The sequence below is a fragment of the Etheostoma spectabile genome, chromosome 2, assembly GCF_008692095.1.
Source record: "Etheostoma spectabile isolate EspeVRDwgs_2016 chromosome 2, UIUC_Espe_1.0, whole genome shotgun sequence".
Taxonomy (NCBI): domain Eukaryota; kingdom Metazoa; phylum Chordata; class Actinopteri; order Perciformes; family Percidae; genus Etheostoma; species Etheostoma spectabile.
Genome location: NC_045734.1, coordinates 22,645,550 through 22,668,142, shown reverse-complemented (window position 1 = coordinate 22,668,142; position 22,593 = coordinate 22,645,550). Strand labels below are relative to the sequence as shown.

Sequence of the window (22,593 nt, the reverse complement as noted above, 5' to 3'; positions counted from 1 at the left end):
TTTTAAATGAAAGCAATTATTTTCAAGATTTAGATCTTTAATACCAATTGGCTTGGAGCTGAATGCTACAGCGAGGGTAGGAAAGTCAGAAATGATTGAGAGACAAGCTAACGCAGTGTTTTGTCTTCTCGTGGGATTTGTTGATAATATGAAACGTATAGAATGTTTACAGTTTTATCCTTTAAACTAGTTGTTCCCAACCTGGGGCTGGGAGCTCCAAAAAGGGATCAAAAGATAAAATGAAGGAGCCATGAGATGATTAAAGGAAAAGTTCAACATTTTGGGGAATATATATGATTTGTTAATTAGTGAGTTTTTTAGTAGCTGGGTTTAGTCAGGCTCACTCTTTCCCCTGTTTCCAGGTCTTTATGGCAAGCTAATGCCACATTGCCACTACTCAGTTCTTTTAAATCAAGGCTGAAGACGTTTCTTTTTGATGTTGCCTTTCCTTAAATGATGATGTTCATTTCTTTAATGTTTAATTTCTTATGATGAATTTTGTTGAGGAAAAGGAATAAGTATAAAAGGTTGTGTAATACGGAGAAAGAGAGACTTGAAAGGTAACACTTTAAAGAAAAAGTGTGAACGTGTAGTGTCGAAAGATCTGAAAATCGCGCAAAGACGGTCGTTTAGTAGACACGAAAGGCAACACTAGATTGGCTTGATTAGTGTAAAGGTAGTCTCAAGTGGGTTAGGGTTAGGTTTTTATCTGTATCTAATATTTTTATTTTTAACTGTTTATACTTGTGTTTTATCTGTTTGTTGTTTTTTAACTGATTTTGTGTAAAGCACTTTGAATTGCCCTGTTGCTGTAATGTCCTATACAAATAAAGCTGCCTTGCCTTGCCTTGCATGTTACGGCACTAACTCTCATCGACTTGCTCTTTTTTGATTTCCATTTGCAAAAGTTGTTGATAGCACCTGGTAGTTATTTTGGTACCAACTTGGTCGGTGGAGGTTTCAAGTGAGCTACTAGAAGGTGGAGTTAAAACACTACAGACCACTGATTGGTTAGAGAGAACCTTCACTAGCGCAACCTGGGTAATCCTGCACTAATCCGCCGGTTTAAAAAACTGTCAATAGTGACCGCAATAACTTTTATTTACTCACCCCAGACTTAGAAAATTTCAGTCTGCAAAATTATTCACTTCCTAACTAGAAAGGGAAAATCTTTCTTAAGCCATAATCCACTACACCTATAACAAGAGGTCACAAGTAGACATTGCTTGATTTTAAAGGGCGTGGACTGAAGTCAAAAAGGTTAGTGACCTCTGCTTCACACAACACATAGACTATATATACAGTATGTATATTATAAATCTTCAAACCATTTCAAAAGGTCATGACCCCAACTAAACTCACAGCATACACATTCGCACCTCAAGAGACTACATGCATATACATTCCAGTACACTGCCTAAGGCAGAAAGCTAAATGTAGGATTAGATATACATACATCCTGTATATATATATATATATATATATATATATATATATTCTGAGCTGTTTCCCTCCAAAACTACATCAGAGTTTTGTTAAATCAGGTTCTTTATTTACACGCAACAAGGAACACAAGTCTGCATAGATTGCCTCCTCCACATATTTCTACTTCCCTTTTTTAAAGACACTTGCTCTTTGTCTCCCTCCCTCTCTTCCTCACCCTCTGTCTCATTAGGCAGTATCTCATTTTGAGGAGGAGAGTGTTAAGCCAATCGGAAAGGGGAAGAAAGAGCAGCGGAAGGAGGGAGACAGTCAGAGACGAGAGACAGATAGGTTGCAGGAGGATAAGTGCAGAGATGAAGAGAGAGAGAGAGAGAGAGAGAGAGAGAGAGAGAGAGAGAGAGAGAGAGAGAGAGAGAGAGAGAGAGAGAGAGAGAGAGGAAAAGGAAAAGCGAGGGCGATGGATGGATGGATGGAGGGAGGAAGGGAATAAATAGCTCTGGCGAACTCGTCCCCCATTACCCCGGGAGGGCACTGTCGCCATGGCAATGTGGCAGAATAAGGATAGCACAAGCATGATGAGCATGATGAGCATGATGAGCTACACACACACACACACGTACAAACGCACTCACGCACGCACGCACACACACGAGTCAACAGTGTGCAGCTAGCAGAAATATGACAAAGGAGAACAGCAAAGCAATTTCTGGAAAAAATCAAGTATTTGTTTCCTGCTTGACATTCCCCCTAAAATGTTTCCTCAATTCTTTATTTTTGTTTTTTTAAATTCATGTCTGCAATTATTATTTTGATTAAAACCTGAATTGACAGATTTTTTTTACTTGTCTTGGGGGCGGAACAACAACTTGTAACCACAACATTGACATAAGTTGTTGGTAATGTGTTAGCAAGTGGTCGCTTAGTTACACTTCCAGCAGACAAGGAGTCAAAGTACAATATTAACCTTTCACCTCTGTTTTGGTCTCCACCAACTGAGGGAAATGTCTTTTTCCCCTTTAGCTGCTAAATGCTCCCTGATGTTCTTCAGCTAGTCTGTAAATCATTCTGTCTGCCGTGCTGGGCAGGTACTGTACTTTGTGTACTGTGAGTTTATAGCGATTTTTCACCAAAGAAATGCTGACAGGTAGTCTATATCGACGATGTTTCATTTTTTTTACGATAATTTTTTGGCCATTTTAGGCCTTTATTATATAGGACAGCTGAAGATGTGAAAGGGGGAAGAGAGAGGGAATGACATGCAGCAAAGGGCCGCAGGTTGGAGTTGAACATGCAGCCACTGCAACAAGGACTGAGCCTTTGTGCAAGGGCACATGCTCAACCAGATGTGCAATATAGGTGCCCATATTTGTCTTTTTTTGTCATTACACACTCTAAAGCCATTTTAATTTCCAGAACATTTCAATCTTAACCACAAATGTCAACCTCATGGTGGCGCTAGAGGAAAAGTCAGGGCATAGCCAAAGTCAGTGGGATGCATCCTCCAGAGACCATCCAATGGTTGCTGATATATTTTAGTGTGGACCAAAGTGGTGGACCACAAACCAACTCAGCCATTGGGACATGCTGCGAGCATGGCTAAAATATTGATTAGTCCAAGTGTGATTGGATTTTGATTTGGTCAGATTGGTCCTACCAAATCTATCCAATAGTGGCCCCTGCTTGACCCCAATCCTGTCTCTGTGACCCCTGTGACCGGCAAGAACAATGTGCTTTGGCAGGTTCAACCATATCAGTTTGTCCACAGCTGCACAACAGAGTTCCGTTCCCAGTTCATTAATGTTGAAGGATTTGTACTTTGCCAAAAAACTAACCATGCCTGCTACAAACAACAAGCCTGTTTCAATAATGAAACTTCAGTAACGTAAGATCCAACACATAACTGACTAGTGGAAAAACACTACTGAAAATCCCCTAAAGTCAGTAGACTGGAGTTAAAAATGGTTTTAGCGTCACACTCAGGCCTTTGTTGCAGCACACTTATCATGTAAAGTTGTTTGGATGGCAAATGTGGTAGTTAATTAGCTTGAGAAATCGTATGTGCATCCAGCCTGAGGGCAAAGAAGAGAATGAAAGAGGCTGTTCTGAGACAGCCAGCCCTCTGTAAACTCTTATGTAAGGCCAAATCTGCATCCTGTTTCTCTTAGCTACATTATTGATGCTGGCTTCTGTTACCACGCTGAGTGTGTTTGTGTGCACACGAGCCCGTGAAAGTGTACACTTGTAAGTCACTACCTTGCCGAATAGTCTCTCACCTCTGCTGTTCTGTGGAAAGGGTGTTCTCCTCCAGCTGAGGTGTTGTCAGTTTCTCTCCTCTCCTTTCCCTCTCTCCGCATGCTCTCTGGTTCTTTCTTCACCTCCTCTCTTTTTCCCACTAGTAGTAGTGTTGTAATAAGTCCCCTTCCTCCTCCTTTCTCTCTCTCAGGCCTTCATTTCTCACTAACAGATGTTCTCGGCACCATGTGGGAGGGCATTCCTCTCCTCTGCTCTGAAAGTTTAAAGAAAAGAGATTTCACGTAAAGAAAAATTAAAACGAGAACGATGGCAACACAACTCCTAACTCAGCCGTCTCAGAGTAACGCCTGAGTGTGCTTGACCTTGTAAAGAGGGTGTCAAGTTAAAGATCAGAGTGCTTTTGCCTTTTTATAAACACACTGCCCCCAGCGTCACACAATATCTGAAAGGCATGCACACATGCAAAACATTGCATGACTGAGCAGCCAAGTCAACTTATACAAAACAGCATGCATGCACACACACAGAAAGAGGAAATTGTATACCTAAGTCTTCAAACCTCATGGGTTCTTTAAAAATTCAAAGATGCCAAAAGAGCACCGTGGGAGTCCTCCTGCAGGTCAAGAGTGAGGAAGAGATGCGAGGCAGAAGGGAGGGGACATCGTGATACAGAGAGAGGAGTAAAAAGCATATAAGAAAAACAGGATGGAGATGTTTTTATTTTGACTCTTCTTCCTTTTCCCTCCTGAGAATAACGGTAAAGGCTGGTCCTTCGTAGAGTTTACGGGAATTAGGGAAAATGTCTGTTCATGAGTGAGTGAGTTTTACTTTTCCAACTAAAAACAGTAGCTAAAGTGGGGGGGGGGGAGGGATGGTGATGTGGGTTTAAAATATATATATATATATATATATATATATATATATATATATATATGTCTGTGTGTGTGTGTGTGTGGCCGTGTACTGACATGGTGGCTGGGCACTGGATGCTGCAGTAGGGTGACCCACTTACACACTACTCCCCCCTCCTAAACACGCACTCACACACACATACACACTCTTACACATGCTTCTGCACACTCCTGAACACACTCACACTCGCACCTCACCCGCTGGAGACTGGAGGATGCTTTGGCCCCATTTCAGACAGTAATGTGTTTCAAGAGTTGTGGGGTGTGTGCGTGTACGTGTGCGTGTGTGTGTGTGTGTGTGTGTGTGTGTGTAAAGAGAAATGTAGCAACGGTACAGTAGAAGACGTGGGATTGACAGATAAAGCAAAGGAAACAAAAGAACATAGAGAAGTCACTGAGCAGATTTCCTGTAGGGATAGCCCAGGTGGCCCTGTGCATCAAAATAAATGAACAGGGAATATTTGGGACTACTTTGGGACTATTTGGGTGTTAAAGTATTTCTCTCCCAACTAATCTAATACAGCCATTGACTCGGTGTACCGCCATGGCATTCAGCACAAAGGTCGACTCCTTGCTGGTATGCAGGAGATAACAGGCCAGACACATAGTCCTCCACAGACAAACAGGGAGATGATACAAGATAACGACACACAAAATGAAAAGGTGATGAACCTGAATTCATTTTGCATCCATTTCATTCAAGTATGAATATCTGAGTGGCATCCATTGTGGAAAGATGGCTGGCATGAAGCAATCAGCTCACTGGGAATTAACTCATTCACAACGTAGGGGGCTAAGTGTCAGCAGAAGTTAATGGGAGATGTAAAATATCACCATCTAGTGGACAAAATAAATCTACAGACTATTAACACCTACCCGACAGGAAGCTTCAGTAAAAATATGTTAAAGTCTGTCATCAATTGTTACCTCTGAATTACTACAGAAATGTAATATTTTTAAATACCTTCCTGCAGTGAGGGTGCAGCACGCTTCTGAGTATATTGTGACAACAGCATGACAGCTAGTACACATTTTAAAAAAAGAAGAAATGAAAACAAGCGTGAAGCATGACAGGTGCATTGCACATTATGAACTTCTGCTCTGATGAGCTAACATGTGCACAAGAACTGTCAAACTATAGCTTTCTTGCTTCTGGTGGCTTTCCCCCTGACAGGTTTCTAAGTATGTGACAGCTCTCCTTAAACATGCTGCTCCCACGCCATTTGAGCAAAACTTTGTATCTGCGTTTATTTTCTTTTGTCTTTTTTTTTTGCAAAGACTCTAGGCCATGTCACATGAATGTATCCTCTAAGCCTGTAAGTGTGTACATTTTATTTTTTAAATTGCCAAATTATGTGTACATATGCATGCATTATAAATTACTGTTCTTAATGTGTGTGTAAAATGATAATTGTGTATTTTACATTTATGTGATTATTTCCTATAGTATGCTGCCTGGAGAATGTCCCTTTTTGAGCCCCTGGAGTGTTTTTAGGCAAATCTCCTTCAAATTCCTTTGCAAATTATACATTGTATCTTTTTTTAACACATGTGTAAATAAAGAAACCTAACAAACCAAACAGCCTAATATAACACTGCCCACACACTACACTGATACAACGTGACTCTATAGGTTGGTGAGGTTTGTAAATAAAGTACATTCAATCATTGAAAATAAATAAATATTACAAATGTCTTTGAGTGAATCCTACTTAAATATTCAAATTTAGAATTATTTAAACTAAACATGCCATTGCATTTTCATGTGTATTTCCCACCAAAATAAGTTTATCATTGAAATTGTGCAAAAAATTCCCAGGCTTAACTTTTAAATTTACCAAAACCTTTGGACACTTTGCAACCCTAGTTTGAATGGACAAAATCTGCCTACCAGCATCTGTGCTCAACTCAAGCGAGATATAATGTTTTAGTGAGTTTTAAAACTGCTCTGAGAGGATTTGGTTACATTTTGGGCAGAGTCAGGGTTGCCATTTCTAGGACCAGATTGAATAATCATCGTATATACACTACCGGTCAAAAGTTTGGGGTCACTTAGAAATTTCCATTGCACTCCATTATAGACAGAATACCAGCTGAGATCAGTTGCCTTGTTTTTTTTAACCAGGGCAGCAGTTTTTAGATTACATTATGTGCTTACAAAATTGCATAAGGGTTGTCCAATGTTTTCTTAGTTAGTTTTTTTAAATGATATCAGATTAGTAAACAGAATGTGCCTTTGGAACACTGGATGAATGGTTGCTGATAATGGGCAATGTAGATATTGCATTAAAGATCAGCCACCCACTCAGATCAGCTGGTATCCTGTCTATAATGGAGTGAAATGGAAATTTGTAAGTGACCCCAAACTTTTGACCGGTAGTATATACACACACACATATATATATAAACTTAAATAAACTTCAGTTCAAGTTTGAACTGCTACTGCTCAGCAGGCCTCACATGCTTAACATGTGTCTGAAGATGTGATGTGAGGTGAAAAACATGATGTCAGTTGTTCAGCTGGCCCGGTTTGACCACATTTATTAAAAGACAAACACTCCGAGTCCTGTAGAAATGATTAACTGTGTAGTGGAACAACTTCAGCATCACTGCACAATTGGACACAGGGTAATGGGTACTACTGTAGGAGATGAGAGGAAAACACTTGGCTGCTGTGCTAAATATGTAAATGTAATCAACCATCCAAAACCCATCATATGATTTGTCAGTGGAGCATGAGGTTTGGGGCTGCTGTGGGTCTTAATCAATGCAAACCACAGGTGAAAATACTGCTTTAGCCAGCTGTGTTTACTATTTAAAAATGTAGAATAATTATTCATTATGTCAGGTGGCACAGTGTGGAGCAGCACGGGATGAAGTGGAAACAAAAAGATTTATTATGAAACAGCGCTGGTTCTGATTCATGTGACTGCATGCAGGGCCTCAGCGAGACAGTAAGTCATGTGAACACAAGGGATAAACACACTCCAATGTATTCCATTATAATGATCTAGTGTGTAATGCAAACGTTTTTGATGCCTGAACACATTTTAATTAAGGTATACTGGACCTCCGTGGGTGCCATTTCAAGTGTAACGGGAAAGCAGCACCGTTGTTGTTGTTTTTTGTAGCAAACCACGTCAGGTTGGAGGGTGTGTACACACATTAATCAGAAAAGTCAACACAAGAATATTGCAATGTCTGAACATGCGGATAATCTCAGTTCTGGTGATGATGCAGGCCACAAGAAGCAGGTACTCTTTGCTATAGGCCTACTATATGACACTAAGCCAAGGAGTGACTCTATTATTGCATCGTATTATTATGTCTTCCATAGCCTACTTTGATACTGATTTGGATGATACTGATATTTTTATAAAGTTATCAGCAAATATAAAATGTGTAACAATGGAGCACTTAGGTGAATTAAACAGCTTTGCAGAGTGTTCTTTCCAATTTCAAAAGAACTCCCAGTTACACTATTAGTGCTCTCTCTATTAAAGCCGTTTGCCATAAAGGGGGAAAACTGATCCAAACCAATTATAATTTTACAATGTGTGCGGGGGCCTGAGTCGTTGCTCACATGGTTTTTACTCATTTTGGTGAAATGCTGCATATTTAATGAATACAAGTTTTCAAAATTGTACTTGCTACAGTTGGCTGGATTGGTCCGGTATAGGCCTTTATAAAACCTCGGATATTGTATTTGGGTTATTGCTGCCGCCTATCGTCTATTGCTGTATGGTCATTGAGTATAACTTGTGGTATCGTCATTTGGGCGCAAGGTGTCACTTTGGAGCAATAAATCAAATGTAAAATGTATTTTTAAGTCCTTCTAGCTATAATTCTGATATGATTTAATACGTGATGTGAAAGCAGCTCAAAAACATTACTTGATCTGTATTGTCACAGGGATATGAAAAACGGTTTTCTTCATACTATTTAGTCTTATTTACTATTTTTATCTACCGAATTTAACAAATAATAAATATAAAAAGCTGCCTTGATCCATTTACTCCTAAGTATTTGCAGCTAAATAAAACCAGTAGCTTGTTTTGAAGAGAAAACTAATGACAATCCAAAGGGAGCATTCGAGACACACATAGCTGACCTTGGATCTGATTTCTACTCATGTCTTTACTCTCACTCTACTGGAACTGGTGGTCTCAGTCAGATCCCAGGTCGGTGTTCTGTTCGCGCTTCCCGTCGGTGGCCACCACGTGTCTCTCTCTCCGGCCTGCCAGCGGATCATGTGGAGCAGCAACATGGCGGCGCGGTGGAGGGGGGAAGACAGGAATTTAAATGACAGCCACAGTGACTTTCTGGTCAGCAACACTGCCAATGAGGTACTGGTTTGCTCGTTTAAGCTAACTGACATCACAACAGCTGCAAACTAGCTAGTTTCGATGTTTTAATTGGCGGTGGTTTCGCGACGCGCGAGGCCACATGCACGCATGGCGACACGTGGCTTTTACAGGCTTGTAGTACTAGCTAGTAAGGAGGTAGTGACCGGCGAGTTGGCTAACCTGGTCGGACAATCTACTATTTGACACACGTAGCTAGGGAAACATCTTAATGTCATTACGTCTTCGTGCATGTTAAAAACAATCTCCACCGTCAAGAATTTACATGTGGAAGCATGGGGGGGGCTCATTTCCTCTGAAGCACAAGAGATTCCGATAAGGCTACACCATTATTTCTTATACTGTCTATGGGCTACACCCTCAGCACTGTCCTGCTCACTGCACTGGCACCTTTCATTTTTATTTCATTTTTTCTAAAACCATACTCTAACATGACCTCCTTTCTCGCTTAATTCAAAGTCATTTCCAGGCAGGCACAGGGATAGACTGCTTTACCGTCACCCAAGAGCGTTCACATGCCTTGTCACCTTGTTACAGATAGGCCCTGAGAGCTGTTTTTTCCAGAGATGATGGGAAGGCCAATGACCCGCCTCTAGGGCCACTTGTCCCCTCAATCTGCCTCCTACTTACTAGCACACTTCTGTCCTGTCCTGATAAAACTGCTAGAGGCATTTGACAGTGTCACTGTCCATGTCTTTGAATTAAGCCACAGAGAGTTTTTACTCTACGTAGTGTATGTTCATGTATATCATTTTTTAAATTGAAAACACATTAAAGAACATACAGGATCTCACATTTAATTATATAATACAATATAAATGTTATTAAATCAATGTGTCAAATTATTTCTGTAAGAAAAAGTCATTTGTTGGATCTATAGACATAGATAAGAATTAAACAAAGAGCCGCAAGGACTTCAAAAGTAAGGGACATAAATCAATACAAGAAATATTTCCCCACAAGTCTTTCTTGCTATTTTATGCAAGGACACTTTTAAGCATATGTTCAGATATGTCTGCTGCTGTTTTGTTATCTGTTTAGTTGAGCTGAAACGATCACATGATTGAGGAATTAGTTGATTGAGAGTCAATAAATTTAGCTATCGATTCATTGTTGAAAAAGTCCCTTTTAAGGAAAAATGCCTGAAAAAAATTCTGTTCAAGTTACACTTTCTCAAATGTTGTTTTTTTGTAGTATTTAATATTAGGAAACTACATGTTTCTGGTTTTGAACTGATGGTCTGACAAAACACGACATTTAAATATGTGAACTTTGGCTTTCAGAAGTTGTGATCCACATCACTACTTTCTGATATGTTAGACCAAATGATAAATCAAGTAAGTTGTCAGATAATTGTTGCCGCCCAATATTTTAGTTTTATTTATTTTTAATTAGTGGAATGTCATTCTAATTTGCAAAGAGATGTCTCCTTATTAATGCAATTATTCAGCGTCACTGTTTTTTCACTGCTGTATTTGAAGCATTGTCAGAATTGGCAGCTCTTCCTTTTAATGTGGAAAAAGTTACTTTTGAGCGTTTTGCATCCTGTGCCTCAGCTTCTGGTCACACCAGGAGAAGAAGTGTATTGTAAGATTGCAGGAGGTAGTATTTAGACCAGATCAGTCTGCGTTCAAATGAATTCAAACACATGGGTGTGATATCACATTTTTTTGTGTTTGTTTCTCTGCAGTTGGTCCTGGGTAGACATGACATGGAAGGCGGGGAGTTGGACACACAGACCTGCATGGATCACTCAATCCTGGCCATTTTTGAAGACTCCAATGTCACATCAGAGGTAAGAGTTAAAGCACATCATCACATTACATTGGAAGTTTAAAAGATGCCCACCCTTATTATGTTGTTGATACTGTTTCTATTGACTCTCCTTCTGGGTACAACGTTGCCACTTGTTGGTAGCACATGAATTTGGCATGTAAATGAATAAATCTGGATACTGGTGCCCCCTTCTTCAGGATAAGAGTGGAGTGGAGGAAGAGAGTGAGACCCTGCTGTCTGCCCTGACCGAGATGCTGGACAGTGTGGAGGATGACGACGGGACACCCTTTGACACCCTGCCAGACACCAAGCTCCTCACCCAGCCAGAACGCAGGGACAACTCAGAGGTGGGTGCACACTCAGGAGCAATACAGTTGCAGCAGTACTTCCTAGTTATACTGTTCAAATTCAGATTTACCTATGAGCACCTCATGACCATCCCATGAATCTGCCTGATAGCCTGTTGCGCCTAATTTGGGCGTAGATGTCATATGATAGTGTAGATAAAGATGAGCCACATGCTCTGATAAACAGAGCTGAACATGCATGAACACAATAGCTGCAAACTAGACTTGTATAAGATAGGTGATATCCCATTATGAACCGAATGGGATCTGATTTTTGTCTTTGTCTCTTCTCTTTAGGAACTATCCCTTGCTGATAGACTTAGACCAAGATCCACATCACCAAATGTAACATTCACAATAAAGATTGATAAAGGAAAGGAAGATGAGAGCAAAATGGAGAGAAACAGCCAACTGTTCAAACAACAAAGTCAACCAATGTTTCCCTCTAAGAATAAGAAAGCAGAGGCCGAAGTTGAGATCTTCACCTCAACTTCTCTCGTCAACCTGGTGAAGCTCATGCACCCCTACTGCCTGAAGCTGCATCTGAAGGAGGAGGGGGATAAACTGAGGAACAATCACACATTATTCTCTCGGGAAGAGGTGTGGAAGTACGAGAGACCCGGTGAAGAAAGCGATGAAGAGATAAATGTTGTGTCGGATGATGAGGTAACTATAAGAGACACAGAAGAGGAAGAACAGGGAGATGAAAAGAGTGATAGTAACAACCTCTTAAAGAGTGTGTTGCTGAACGGAAACTCATCCAGAACTCCACCATCCAGAGAGAAGAAAAGGGTGCGCTTTGGCTCTGTTCAAGTGGTTTCACTTGATGAATCTGTGGAAAGGGGCCTGAATGAGAAAAATCCAACAAGTGGAACTGTGTCCGTTCCACTGAACTGCACCAAAGCACTTGAAAATCCAGCTGGCTCAGCACTCGAGCCTCAAACAACGTCCTCAGAAACGAACGGTAACAAGGCGGAAGTTCTGCCACCTAAAATTGAGACGAAGGCCAAATCACTCAGCCTCCAACAGTACAGACAGCGGCGCCAAAAAAGACAGCCCCTGGTGGAGAAACAGGGGAACTACACCACCAAGTGGCCCAGTGTTTCTGAGCCCCCAAAGGAGCTGACCCCCATCCTCTGTTCACAGGGACAAAGACAAAACAGTTGTGGACACAAGGCAGAACACCATCATCTGGACAATGGAAGAAGTGGTGCTGATCAGCTCCATAGATCTCAAAGTCTTGCTCACAAGACCCATTGCATCTCTGCTCCACCCGAGCCTCACCCTTCAGAGGCCAAACCATCCACTTATCTATGTCGCAGCGGATTAAAGCGGCCAAGGACTGAATCCAAAACCATCTCACCTGGCAGTCTGCAGCCAGATGTCACAGCTCATCCAAATGTTACTGTGCCTGAAAGCAAAACAAGTCCAGTAAAGAAACTAACTCTGCTCAGTAGTGACCCCCCGAATCCTGTCCTCCTCCCCCTGCCAGTTAGCCGCACAACATCACCAACCACTGTCCACACCTCTTCAGAGTCCAAAGTGGAGTTCCTCAACAGAGACTCAGACCTTGACAGCACCAGGCACTTTCCAGGAATCCAAAATGAATCCTCAGGCATATCTCTTCAAAGACAGTCCTCCTCCTCAGGGCCAAATCCAGAGGGGCTGTTAGTAAACCAGGGCTACACTACCTTGTTTCAGGAAATCAAAAACAAGCTTACTGAGATAGCTTCATGTGTCTCCTCCAGACCTCCAGCACTGTGCCCAACCTCAACACAATTCAAATCTTCCTCAGAGTGTAAGAAACTACAGCCTCAAAGATGCAGCCTGAACCGGACTAAAGAAGCCAAGCTGGAAACAAAGACTCCTCCGTCACCAAGTCCCGGTACAGCGAGGCGTCCTTTCCTCGCGCCATACTTTGGTCAGCCGTCTGCTCCCTCACCAGTGAAGGAGACATTGTCGGAGGTTTACCCCAGTGTTTTCCCTTCGAAGGAACCACTGCCCACTCTTCCGTTTGGCTGTGAAGTACAGAGTGCAAAAGCTGACTCAGGTAAACGGTTGAGACATGATTAATAGTATAGTTAATAGTATATTGAGTTCACTTTGATGATTCTAACAATAACACATAAATAATAATAAATAAAAAACTTTGTATATCTACTTCAGGAATTGAAGCGCCTGATCTGACCAGCCTGCTGGAACAGTTTGAGGAAACACAAGGTGAGTAATCAAAGTGCTGACAACACCGTATTGTCAGATACTGATGCCCAGTCTCGTGTAATGTCTTTTTATTTTTCCTCCTCAAGCTAAAGAGGGGACGGTGTGTGAGAACGAGCCGGAGCCCAAACTTGCTACTTCGCCTTCGAACTTACACACGGATGGACACGTGGACATGGATAGAACTCAAGGAACACAAAGCCTATCTGTGGAAGCACTTGAACATTTAAGCTCTCCAGGATCAGTTGGGTCTCCAAAAACCCTCAGGAATTCCCCACATCTTCAAATGTCAGAGGTTGTGGACATCCCAGAGCCCCTCGGCACTGACATTGTCCTCAGCACTCAACTGGATTTGCCAGCAAGACGCAAAAATCCTCCACCCAAGGCCATCCAGATAATCGACCCCCGCCCTCTACCATCCAAGAAGACACACACTCACCTGTCAGAGCTCCCTGCTGCTCACAGCTCCCCTCACATTTATTCATCTATATCCTCTGATCATGATTACTGCGGCCCTTTAAACCACTTACTTTCAAGTGCTACTCTGCGTAGCAGAGCCCCTAAACTCAAGGATGTATCTAAAACCTCTGATGAATTGTGGATGACCACCCACGACTCAAGTGCTGCTCCTGAATGCAAAAAACAGACCTCCACCAGTGAGGTTAACACCACCATCCGAGCTGTTGATAACTCCGCTGTGGCTGTGATGCAGCATCTCTCTGAGCAACCCAGGACCAGATCAGTGACAAGCCCTTCATCAGTTTCAGACAACGCTGCCACAGAACACGACTGTGGTTGCGCGACTGAAGACAAGACAGCCCCGTGTAGTCTCCCCACCCCTCCGCCCAGCCCTCCTGCCAGAGGGCGGGAGGAAAGGCGGTATCGTAGAAGATCTCCTTGTTCGGACTCCAGCTCCAGCTCTCGTTCCTCATCGTCGTCAACCTCCAGCTCTGCATCTCCCTCTCCCAAAAGACAAAAGTAATCATCTTCTGGTATGTTCAGTATTAGTCTTTCTCTGTCCTTAATTCTATGTCCCTAATTCTTAATTTGTCCACCCTGCAGACACCGTCACAAGCGTTCAGAGAGCAGCTCATGTTCGTCGTCATCCCCCTCTCGCTCCATTTCCCGCTCCCCAGCCCGGCGCTACAGGTGGTCTTACTCAAGATCGAGGTGTAGCAGGTCAAGATCCAGATCTTGGTCCCGGTCTAGGTCCCCATCCAGATCCCGATCACCGTCCCCACAGGTTTGCCGTAGGCAGTGGGGAGATGTTTACAGGTCAGTAAATGCTGGAGTTGTCCATATAGACGTTTGATAAAAGGAAATAAAAATGTAGGTGTTCCTTTTTGGATGCCAGTTTTCTTCTTTGTCTTTTCTATAACCTGTAATCTCAATCTCTGTCTTCCTCTCATCCTCCCGACAGCAGCAGAGAGTCCAGGAAGCTAAGGAGAGAGCATGAGATCAGGATTCAGAAACTTAAAGCTATAGTGAGTAAAAGATTACTGACATTTCAGCTGAGGTTTTTGTGTTTTTTTTTTTTGATTGAGTAATGTGTATTATAAAAACTCCTCTCTCTCATAGGATGAGCGCAGGGTGGTGTATGTCGGCCGCATCCGAAAGTCTATGACACACGACGAACTACGGGAACGCTTCTCTCAGTTCGGAGATGTTGAATGTGTGTCGCTTCACTTTAGAGATAGAGGGTACGTTAAAAATCATGCAATTATAAATGGATGTTTCATAATTAGCTTTACAGTGTTGTTTTGTACCATTAATCTGTATTTATCAGTATTAAAACCCTGCACCTTTGGTTTCCATAGTGACCACTATGGCTTTGTCACTTTCTACAACATGGATGATGCTTTTGCGGCCATCGATAACGGCGGCAAACTACGGAAGCCCGATGAACTCCCGTTTGACATTTGCTTTGGTGGAAGAAGACAGTTCTGTAATTCACACTACGCTGACCTAGGTGAGACTCAAACCACAACATCAAATACAGCACTATACCATTTTCACTTGTTTAAGCAACTGTATAACTTTTCTTTTAGCGTAACCTGACAAAGCCCTCTAACTGTTATTTAGTGAGCTGCACCATAGAATCTGTGATATAATATTCCTGGTACAATGGGGATTTTCTAATTCAATCATTGGCCAAGTTTTTATCCAAACGTAATTCAAATTTTAAACAAATTTCCAGAAAAGTGGCAAAATAAAAAGCATTTTTACGTGGAATTCATTGAACATAACATTGAGCCTATAAATGTCCCTCTCTCCCTCAGATGCAAACAGAGATGCAGAGCCGTCTCCTGCCAAGAGCCGGTATGAGGACCTCGACTTTGATTTGTTGCTGAAACAGGCCCAGAAAGGATTAAAGAGCTAGCAGAGCTGTGTAGGAGGACAAGAACACCTAGCTTGATGTGGCAAAGATAGAAAGAACAGTTTTTTCATGAACCTCAGAGCCGTACGCTCAAACTTATGTAGCAAACTTGTGTATGTTAGTAAGTTATGTAAGTTTTTTCATGTTAAGACTCTAATAAGAAGCCAGTTGAGTTTCTGCTGTGTACAGTTAATATGCACAAGTACTGTATGTAGCACTGTTAATTTGAAGTTATTAGTGGAACCCACTTAAGATTTCTGTTTCATTCCATAACACTGATAAAGCTTTGTATATAAAAAATAAAGGCTCAATTGTGTTTCCTGGTTAACTTTAGTTTATTTGGTTTATTTTAAATCCATAGAACCATACCAGTGAGCCAGCATGCACAGTACCATCCGAGTGCTTTCACTATTAATGTTATTAGTCACGTATGTTTGACAAGTCAAACTGTCTGCTGCCACAGTACAAGCCAGTCTGATATGTTATATTTTACACATATTTATGTCCTTCCTTGTTATTGAGAAACGGCTTAAATCTCATCTGTTGTCTTGATTACTATACCGGTAGTGACCCTGCATAGTTGCATGTTGGTGAATCAACTGTCTAACAAAGGTTGCATTTATGTACTCACATGGAAACTGCACATAGAGAACCCGTTTTTACAAGTCCACCCTCATCAAAATTAACAGGTTATCTTAAACAACACTACAAGCTGGCCAAATGACAACATTTAGTCAGCATATCTGTCAGTTAAAATAACCACTAATTTCACCGAGCTATAAAATGCGAAGTGTTATTTGGGTTATTTGTGCCTGCTCCCTTGGTTGAACTGTTCCTTTAAAGCCAAAGGGACACGTACTGTCTCTTTAAGACGTTTACGCTCAAGTCACCAGTCGGAAACCATCTCTGTTTCAGTGAACGCTCGCCTGTACTTCAGTAATCACAAAACGATCTGTTTTTTTTTATACGGTTACGGTGTTTACAACTTAAGACTTTAGACCATGTGATTATCATGCTGCGCTATGCTCCCTGTGCTTAAAACCACCGACTGGTATGCGCAGGCGTGAGAGGACTGCAATAAAAGTCAAATCAAATGAACGTTAAGGGCAGGTATACAAAGCTATGACTGACAACATCGCTGTGTCAGTGTTGGAGCTTCGGTCTGCGCAGTGGTAAAAGGGAAGCACAGAGAGGACAACCCAACACTAAACTAAAACAGTAAACCATGTCGAGAGCAGGCAGAGCCGAGGGGCAACCCCACACGAAGAAGCGGTTCATCAGTGGAGTAGTGGAAGGTGAGCAGACTGGGACCTGGGGCCCAAACTGGACCTCCAGAGTACAGATTCCTGTGTCGATCCAGTTGGAGTAACGTTACAGCTCTTCAATCAAAATGCAAACATCCAAATTAGGCTGCAAGCTAACACTATGAACTGAGATGATGATGTATTTAGTAGAAATGCCGCCAGGATATTAATCATTTTTTGATCACTTCTGGTAAGGTGACATCGTTGGGTGCATAACTTGATCTTTGCTTGATGCAGGTTTTTATGGGCGACCATGGACTATGGAGCAGAGAACAGAGCTGTTTAAAAGGTGTGTTCCCTCTAAGTTTGGTGTAGTTGTTGTTTCACACACATACATACAAACTACATTGAAGAAATATAAAATACATGTGAGGGTGTGGTAGAAACCTGACTTTTATATATAAAAAAAAAGCCCCAACCAAAGGTTAAATGTAGATGTGCTTCATAGTAAGTGTGTTACCATTAGGGCTGGGCGATGTGGAGAAAATCCAATATCACAATATTTTTGACCAAATACCACGATATTGCAGTGTTGACCATTGGTACATTCACAAAATATTTACACAATGTGATTCAGTAATGTAGCTATAATGACTTAGTGGGTAAAGATAAATAATAGAACAGTCTGGTAAGTTCAGAAAATGACAACTTTACTGTAATGCAGCCTTTAAAACCAGGAAAAGACGCCACTTAAGCCATAGTACGATATCCAAAATCTAAGACGACATCTAGTCTCATATCACAATATCGATATATTATTGATATATTGCCCAGCTCTAGGTCCCAGACTGGGTTTTTTAATATTTGTCCACTTTTCTGAATTTGGGTACAGGCGAAAAGATTAACACTGGACAAACAATATTTAAAAAACATGACTTTGTCATCTCCTGATGCCTAGTTTCATTTTTCACTTTCAAGACCTTTTTAAACACAAAATGATCCACCGTACTCCCAATCATGTCTATGACAACTGACCTAATACTTGATGTGATTATTGATTGCTGGTTTGGGGTTTCACAGAGAACAGAGGTGGGGTTTGAACACGTACCTGTACGCCCCTAAGGATGACTACAAACACAGGATGTACTGGAGGGACCTGTACTCTCCTGAGGAGGCGGGTGAGTTTCACCCCTTCACATGTCCTCCTTGTTCATTAAATGAAATCCCAAATCTCATCTGGCTCTTGGAACAGGTGGGTGTCCTGAGACTACCCAGTTACTGAAGTCTTTACACTGGCTTCCTGTGTCTCAAAGAATTGATTTCAAAGTACTCTTGCTAGTTTATAAATCCCTTAACGGTTTAGGTCCAAAATACATTTCTGATCTGCTACTACACTATGACCCCCCCAGACCTCTCAGGTCCTCTGGGACAGGTCTACTTTCTGTCCCCAGAGTCAGAACTAAATAGGGTAAATTAGCATTCAGTTTCTATGCTCCTCATATCTGGAATAAACTCCCAGAAACCTGTAGATCCGCTGCTACTCTCAGTTCTTTTATATCAAGGCTGAAGACCTTTCTTTTTGATGCTGCCTTTCTTTAAATTAATGCTCATTTCTTTCTCATTTTATTCATGTGTCTTATTGATTTTTAATGCTTATGACTTTTAACTGTTTGTACTTGTGTTTTATCTGTTTTAATGATTTTGTGTAAAGCACTTTGAATTGCCCTGTTGCTGAAATGTGCTATACAAATAAAGCTGCCTTGCCTTGCCTTGCCTTGCCTTACCAAAACCGCACAGGACTGTCAAACCGCCTCAATAGCAGGATAATGAATCTCTTTACTTTATCCTCTTTGATTAGAACTGTTCAGAGAGGGCGCCAGGTTAGCTCACCTGGTAGAGCGGGCGCCCTCGACACAGCGGCCGCATGTTTTACTCCGGGCTGCGGCCCCTTGCTGCATGTCATCCCCCCGTCCACTTTTAAGTCTAAGCTTTCCTATACAAATAAAAGCCTAAAAAAAAATGCCACTAAAAAAAGTTTGATGGGGGCCACCACTATTTCTGACCATTACTACCTGGGTATCAATATCTTCTCCCATAGTGTCATCTGGGATAGTTTTCTGCTCCCTCATGCATTCATATTCCATGAAGGATATTTATAAGGTGGACATTTTAATGCAGTCTGAAGGAAAAGTAATCCGTGCAAACCTGAAAAGAGACCGGTATAAACGAGTGAGACAACATACAGTCAACACTTAGACTAGATTTAAGAAAAAGCTGCATTAAAGTGCAACAACTGCCAAACAAAGGTCACAGTTATAATGATAATAATATATAATACATTTTTTAAGTTTGTATTACTTTTCATTTAGACCCCTGAATTTACAAATATCCTTCATACTTATTCTGTCATAGCGATCCACACGTACAGAACGGATAAAACGCGCTAATGGTCAAATCTTGAAGTACATGTTGTCATCCGGATCCTCATTTACAAACCAAACCAAAAAACATTGAAAAATACTGAAAAACACAAGGGATGTCATTGTTTCTAAACTGTAGTCGCTTCTCATTTCATATCAGTGTCATACCAAAGTCCCATTCTGAGTCGTCATTATCTCCACATTGTTCAGTGGAGCCTCTCCTTTGTTAGTTGGATGCGTCTTATCAGTAATGTCGCCTACTGAAGGTCAGCGAAGTTTTGAAGTTTGACCCGTTTAAACTATCATGTCTCCAACGACGCCGAGTGCATTTCAAAACAGAACACCGTCATACTTGTACCTTTGCAGAAATCACAGGCCTAATGACTTTTCATGGTTCATGTCTATCAATCCAAACTGGGAACTTGTACATCATTTCCCTCCCAATAAACAGCATTTATTTAGGACATTTCTGTAACTGGGAGGACAGTATTACATTTTTTTTTTCTTCTCTTATTCTTTTCCCAGAGCAACTCATCGCTCTGATATCAGCAGCTAAACAGCACAACGTTGATTTCATCTATGCAATCTCTCCCGGCCTGGACATTACGTTCTCTAACCCCAAAGAGGTTGCCGCCCTGCAGAGGAAACTGGATCAGGTTAGGACCTGCATGCAGAGGTGAAGGGTGGAGCATGAGAGATAATTTAATCTCAGCTGCATGTAGCTTTATTGCTCTCTGAGGGTTTGTTTTGGACACCATATTACTTTATATGAAACATAAAGCAGTAAAATAGAAATGTTTGTGCACTGCAAGTAGGTCAAAGGGCAACTGAGGGCGCTGACACTGCTGCAGGTAGAAGGCTCGTTCGAGATGAACTGCGCCTCGCCTGTAAAGGGGACGAGAGCAGGCGGCAGCAGCCGGGGGCGGTGACAAAAATCTGCAGTTTCCAGCCGACTCCTGCAGCTTTCAGGCTGAACAGGAATTAACAAACACTGCGGTCCGATTCCGATTTAATAAAATTCTATCAGACCCACATATCAGCTTGTACACAGTCTCCAGTTGTTTTAATTATGACAGAGTAGCTCTCAAAATGCTCTACATGCGATCTGTTGCAGATTTTAATAAACTGACTGTATATGATCCGTAATCTGAACAGATTTAGTCTCTCTGACTTCTAAACGTCACTATCAGCCACACGTGTTCTGTACAGAATAAGCCGAAGTTAGCAGTAAAAATTCCTCCGATTCAAACACATTTAAAGGTTTATATAAAACATCATGTTGAGTCAATTCTGAACCAATCAGCTGTTAGATCAGCTGAGAGGCCAGCGTTTCCCAGCATGCCCTAGGTCCGTCTGGGTATAGCAGTCGGTGAAAAGCAACCGCACTGCCTGCGTCTCAGAACTGCGGCCGCTTTACTTTTGTGAGATTATCGTTGCCTACACGTGCATGACGTCAGAGCAAGTCGGACACAAATCTAACCAGCATGCAATGGCCGGTGATTGCTGGTGATTAATTCTACGCAGACCTGGCTGATCTCGAAAGAGCCAAGTGTGTTTAATTCCTTGTGCAATAAGGAACTTGAAATGGAAAAACCAAATGATCTTAAAATCTCCAACGCCCACGCTATCCTCTTCGTCCCTCAGGTGAGGCAGTTTGGCTGCAGGTCCTTCTCTTTGCTGTTTGATGACATCGAGACTGAGATGTGTCCAGCTGATAAGCAGGCCTTCAGCTCCTTCGCTCACGCTCAGGTGGCCATCACTAACGAGGTGTACCAGCACCTGGGAGACCCTGAGACCTTCCTCTTCTGTCCTACAGGTCAGGCCGTGGGGTTGCCTAAAACTGCTACTAAAAGAACAAGCATACTGCAGTTTATTCCTGTAAAATGTTTCAAATATTATTCAGTCGTGTTAAACACAGACTCGGGAGTTTGAAGCATGCAAACCCTGCGATACTGTATCTAGGGCGGCCCCCTCTTAGTCGGCTAGTCGACTAATCGGTCGTTCTCTGGTAATATCTAAAGTGGTGTTTTTTGCATTTTTCTTTGTGGACAAACTCCAGATTTGTCGATAAAATCCTATCAATTGAGAATTTCTTGTAGGGCAGCCCTAGTAAGACCTCTGTTTTCCATCTTTGACATTTGTTTACTCCCTGTAACTCCAGATTATTGTGCTGCATTCTGTACTCCCAATGTGTCCCAGTCCTCTTACCTGCACACTGTGGGAGAGAAGCTGCTTCCTGGGATAGACATACTGTGGACTGGTAAGGCAGCACGGACCCACTCGCAAGCTAACTGAACCTCCACAGAAGTAGCCAAAGGTACAGTTTAATAACAGAATTTGCACTTTCATTCTTATTTGTGTTATTTAGGTCCCAAAGTGGTATCTCACAAAATCTCCGTTGAGTCCATAGAAGAGGTGTCCTCCGTCCTGAGGAGGGCACCAGTCATCTGGGACAATATCCACGCAAACGACTATGACCCCCAAAGGCTTTTCCTAGGACCCTTTAAGGTACATATTTAACACGTCTGTATTTATATTTATAGTTTGTATAAGCTCCAGTCTGATCTGTACCTGGAAATAATTAACATGATCTTTTGCTGTTAGGATCGTCCCACTGAGCTGATTCCTAAACTGGGAGGAGTGCTCACCAATCCCAACTGTGAGTTCTACCCAAACTTTGTGGCCATCCACACCTTGGCTACATGGTGCAAAGCACCCGCAGATGGAGGACAGAGGGATGTGGAAATGAGTGAGTGTCTAGTTTTTCTTTAAATTAATTACACTCTATGTGCTGCCTTTTTATTTCATCCGTCAGCTTTGACACATATGCGGAACATTCCAGCTCAAATTTGACTCTGCTTTTACAACACAGCAATATACGTTTTATATAATGTTGGCGGGGAATCAGCGGTGGTCTGTCCCACTGCCATTTATTTTAAAACACAAGATGGAACAGATCTTCCCATATTCACTTCTATGCATCAACAAAATTCTACTACTAGATCATGTAGCTAAATTTAAAAAACATCTAGCTTATGCAGGTCTTTAAGTCTGAAAGTAGTTTTATTTTTATACAGTACTAACCTAAACAGAGACCAGCAGCTGCTTGAGGTCTTATCTTTAGGCACTCAGTTGCTAAGTGCTTTCACATTTAAGTTATTAGAAGCAGAAGCCTGACATATACAGTATGTCTTTTGAAGTGTGGATTTTGTGCAATGTCCCACTGTCTCTTCCCTCCCCC

General features: G+C 41.8%; 2 protein-coding genes across 4 annotated transcripts in view; both read left to right on the top strand.

Moving 5' to 3' along the window:
• Window positions 1-8,692: 8,692 nt before the first annotated feature.
• LOC116704952 (peroxisome proliferator-activated receptor gamma coactivator-related protein 1) lies at window positions 8,693-16,011 on the top strand. Of its 2 annotated transcripts, none has more exons than XM_032540756.1 (11): window positions 8,693-8,953; window positions 10,662-10,766; window positions 10,945-11,094; window positions 11,392-13,144; window positions 13,261-13,314; window positions 13,401-14,289; window positions 14,374-14,586; window positions 14,735-14,795; window positions 14,890-15,011; window positions 15,129-15,280; window positions 15,591-16,011. In XM_032540756.1, exons 1-11 carry the CDS (start codon window positions 8,858-8,860, stop codon window positions 15,689-15,691), a joined length of 3,696 nt encoding a protein of 1,231 aa, XP_032396647.1. In that variant the 5' UTR covers window positions 8,693-8,857; the 3' UTR covers window positions 15,692-16,011. The 2 variants fall into 2 exon arrangements, with proteins under 2 accessions (XP_032396647.1, XP_032396639.1); XM_032540748.1 differs by having other exon boundaries at window positions 8,694-8,953; window positions 14,732-14,795.
• A 577-nt stretch (window positions 16,012-16,588) lies between these two features.
• ogal (O-GlcNAcase like) overlaps window positions 16,589-22,593 on the top strand; it is a 10,073-nt gene continuing 4,068 nt past the window's right edge. For both annotated transcript variants that reach the window (XM_032540778.1, XM_032540769.1), the window contains exons 1-8: window positions 16,589-16,983; window positions 17,230-17,281; window positions 18,013-18,110; window positions 19,878-20,008; window positions 20,997-21,168; window positions 21,514-21,612; window positions 21,721-21,860; window positions 21,957-22,101. In XM_032540778.1, coding sequence (XP_032396669.1) covers window positions 16,914-16,983; window positions 17,230-17,281; window positions 18,013-18,110; window positions 19,878-20,008; window positions 20,997-21,168; window positions 21,514-21,612; window positions 21,721-21,860; window positions 21,957-22,101 — 907 coding nt within the window. In that variant the 5' untranslated portion in view covers window positions 16,589-16,913. The remainder of the gene's footprint in view (window positions 16,984-17,229; window positions 17,282-18,012; window positions 18,111-19,877; window positions 20,009-20,996; window positions 21,169-21,513; window positions 21,613-21,720; window positions 21,861-21,956; window positions 22,102-22,593) is intronic.

What these genes read in the sequence shown, in the direction of transcription:
- LOC116704952 (XM_032540748.1), top strand. Translation starts at nt 8,858, where the DNA reads ATGTGGAGCAGCAACATGGCGGCGCGGTGGAGGGGGGAAGACAGGAAT. An exon ending in TCAGCAACACTGCCAATGAG is followed by an intron (nt 8,954 to 10,661) that starts GTACTGGTTTGC and finishes GTTTCTCTGCAG; the next exon opens with TTGGTCCTGGGTAGACATGA. An exon ending in GAGTGCAAAAGCTGACTCAG is followed by an intron (nt 13,145 to 13,260) that starts GTAAACGGTTGA and finishes TATCTACTTCAG; the next exon opens with GAATTGAAGCGCCTGATCTG.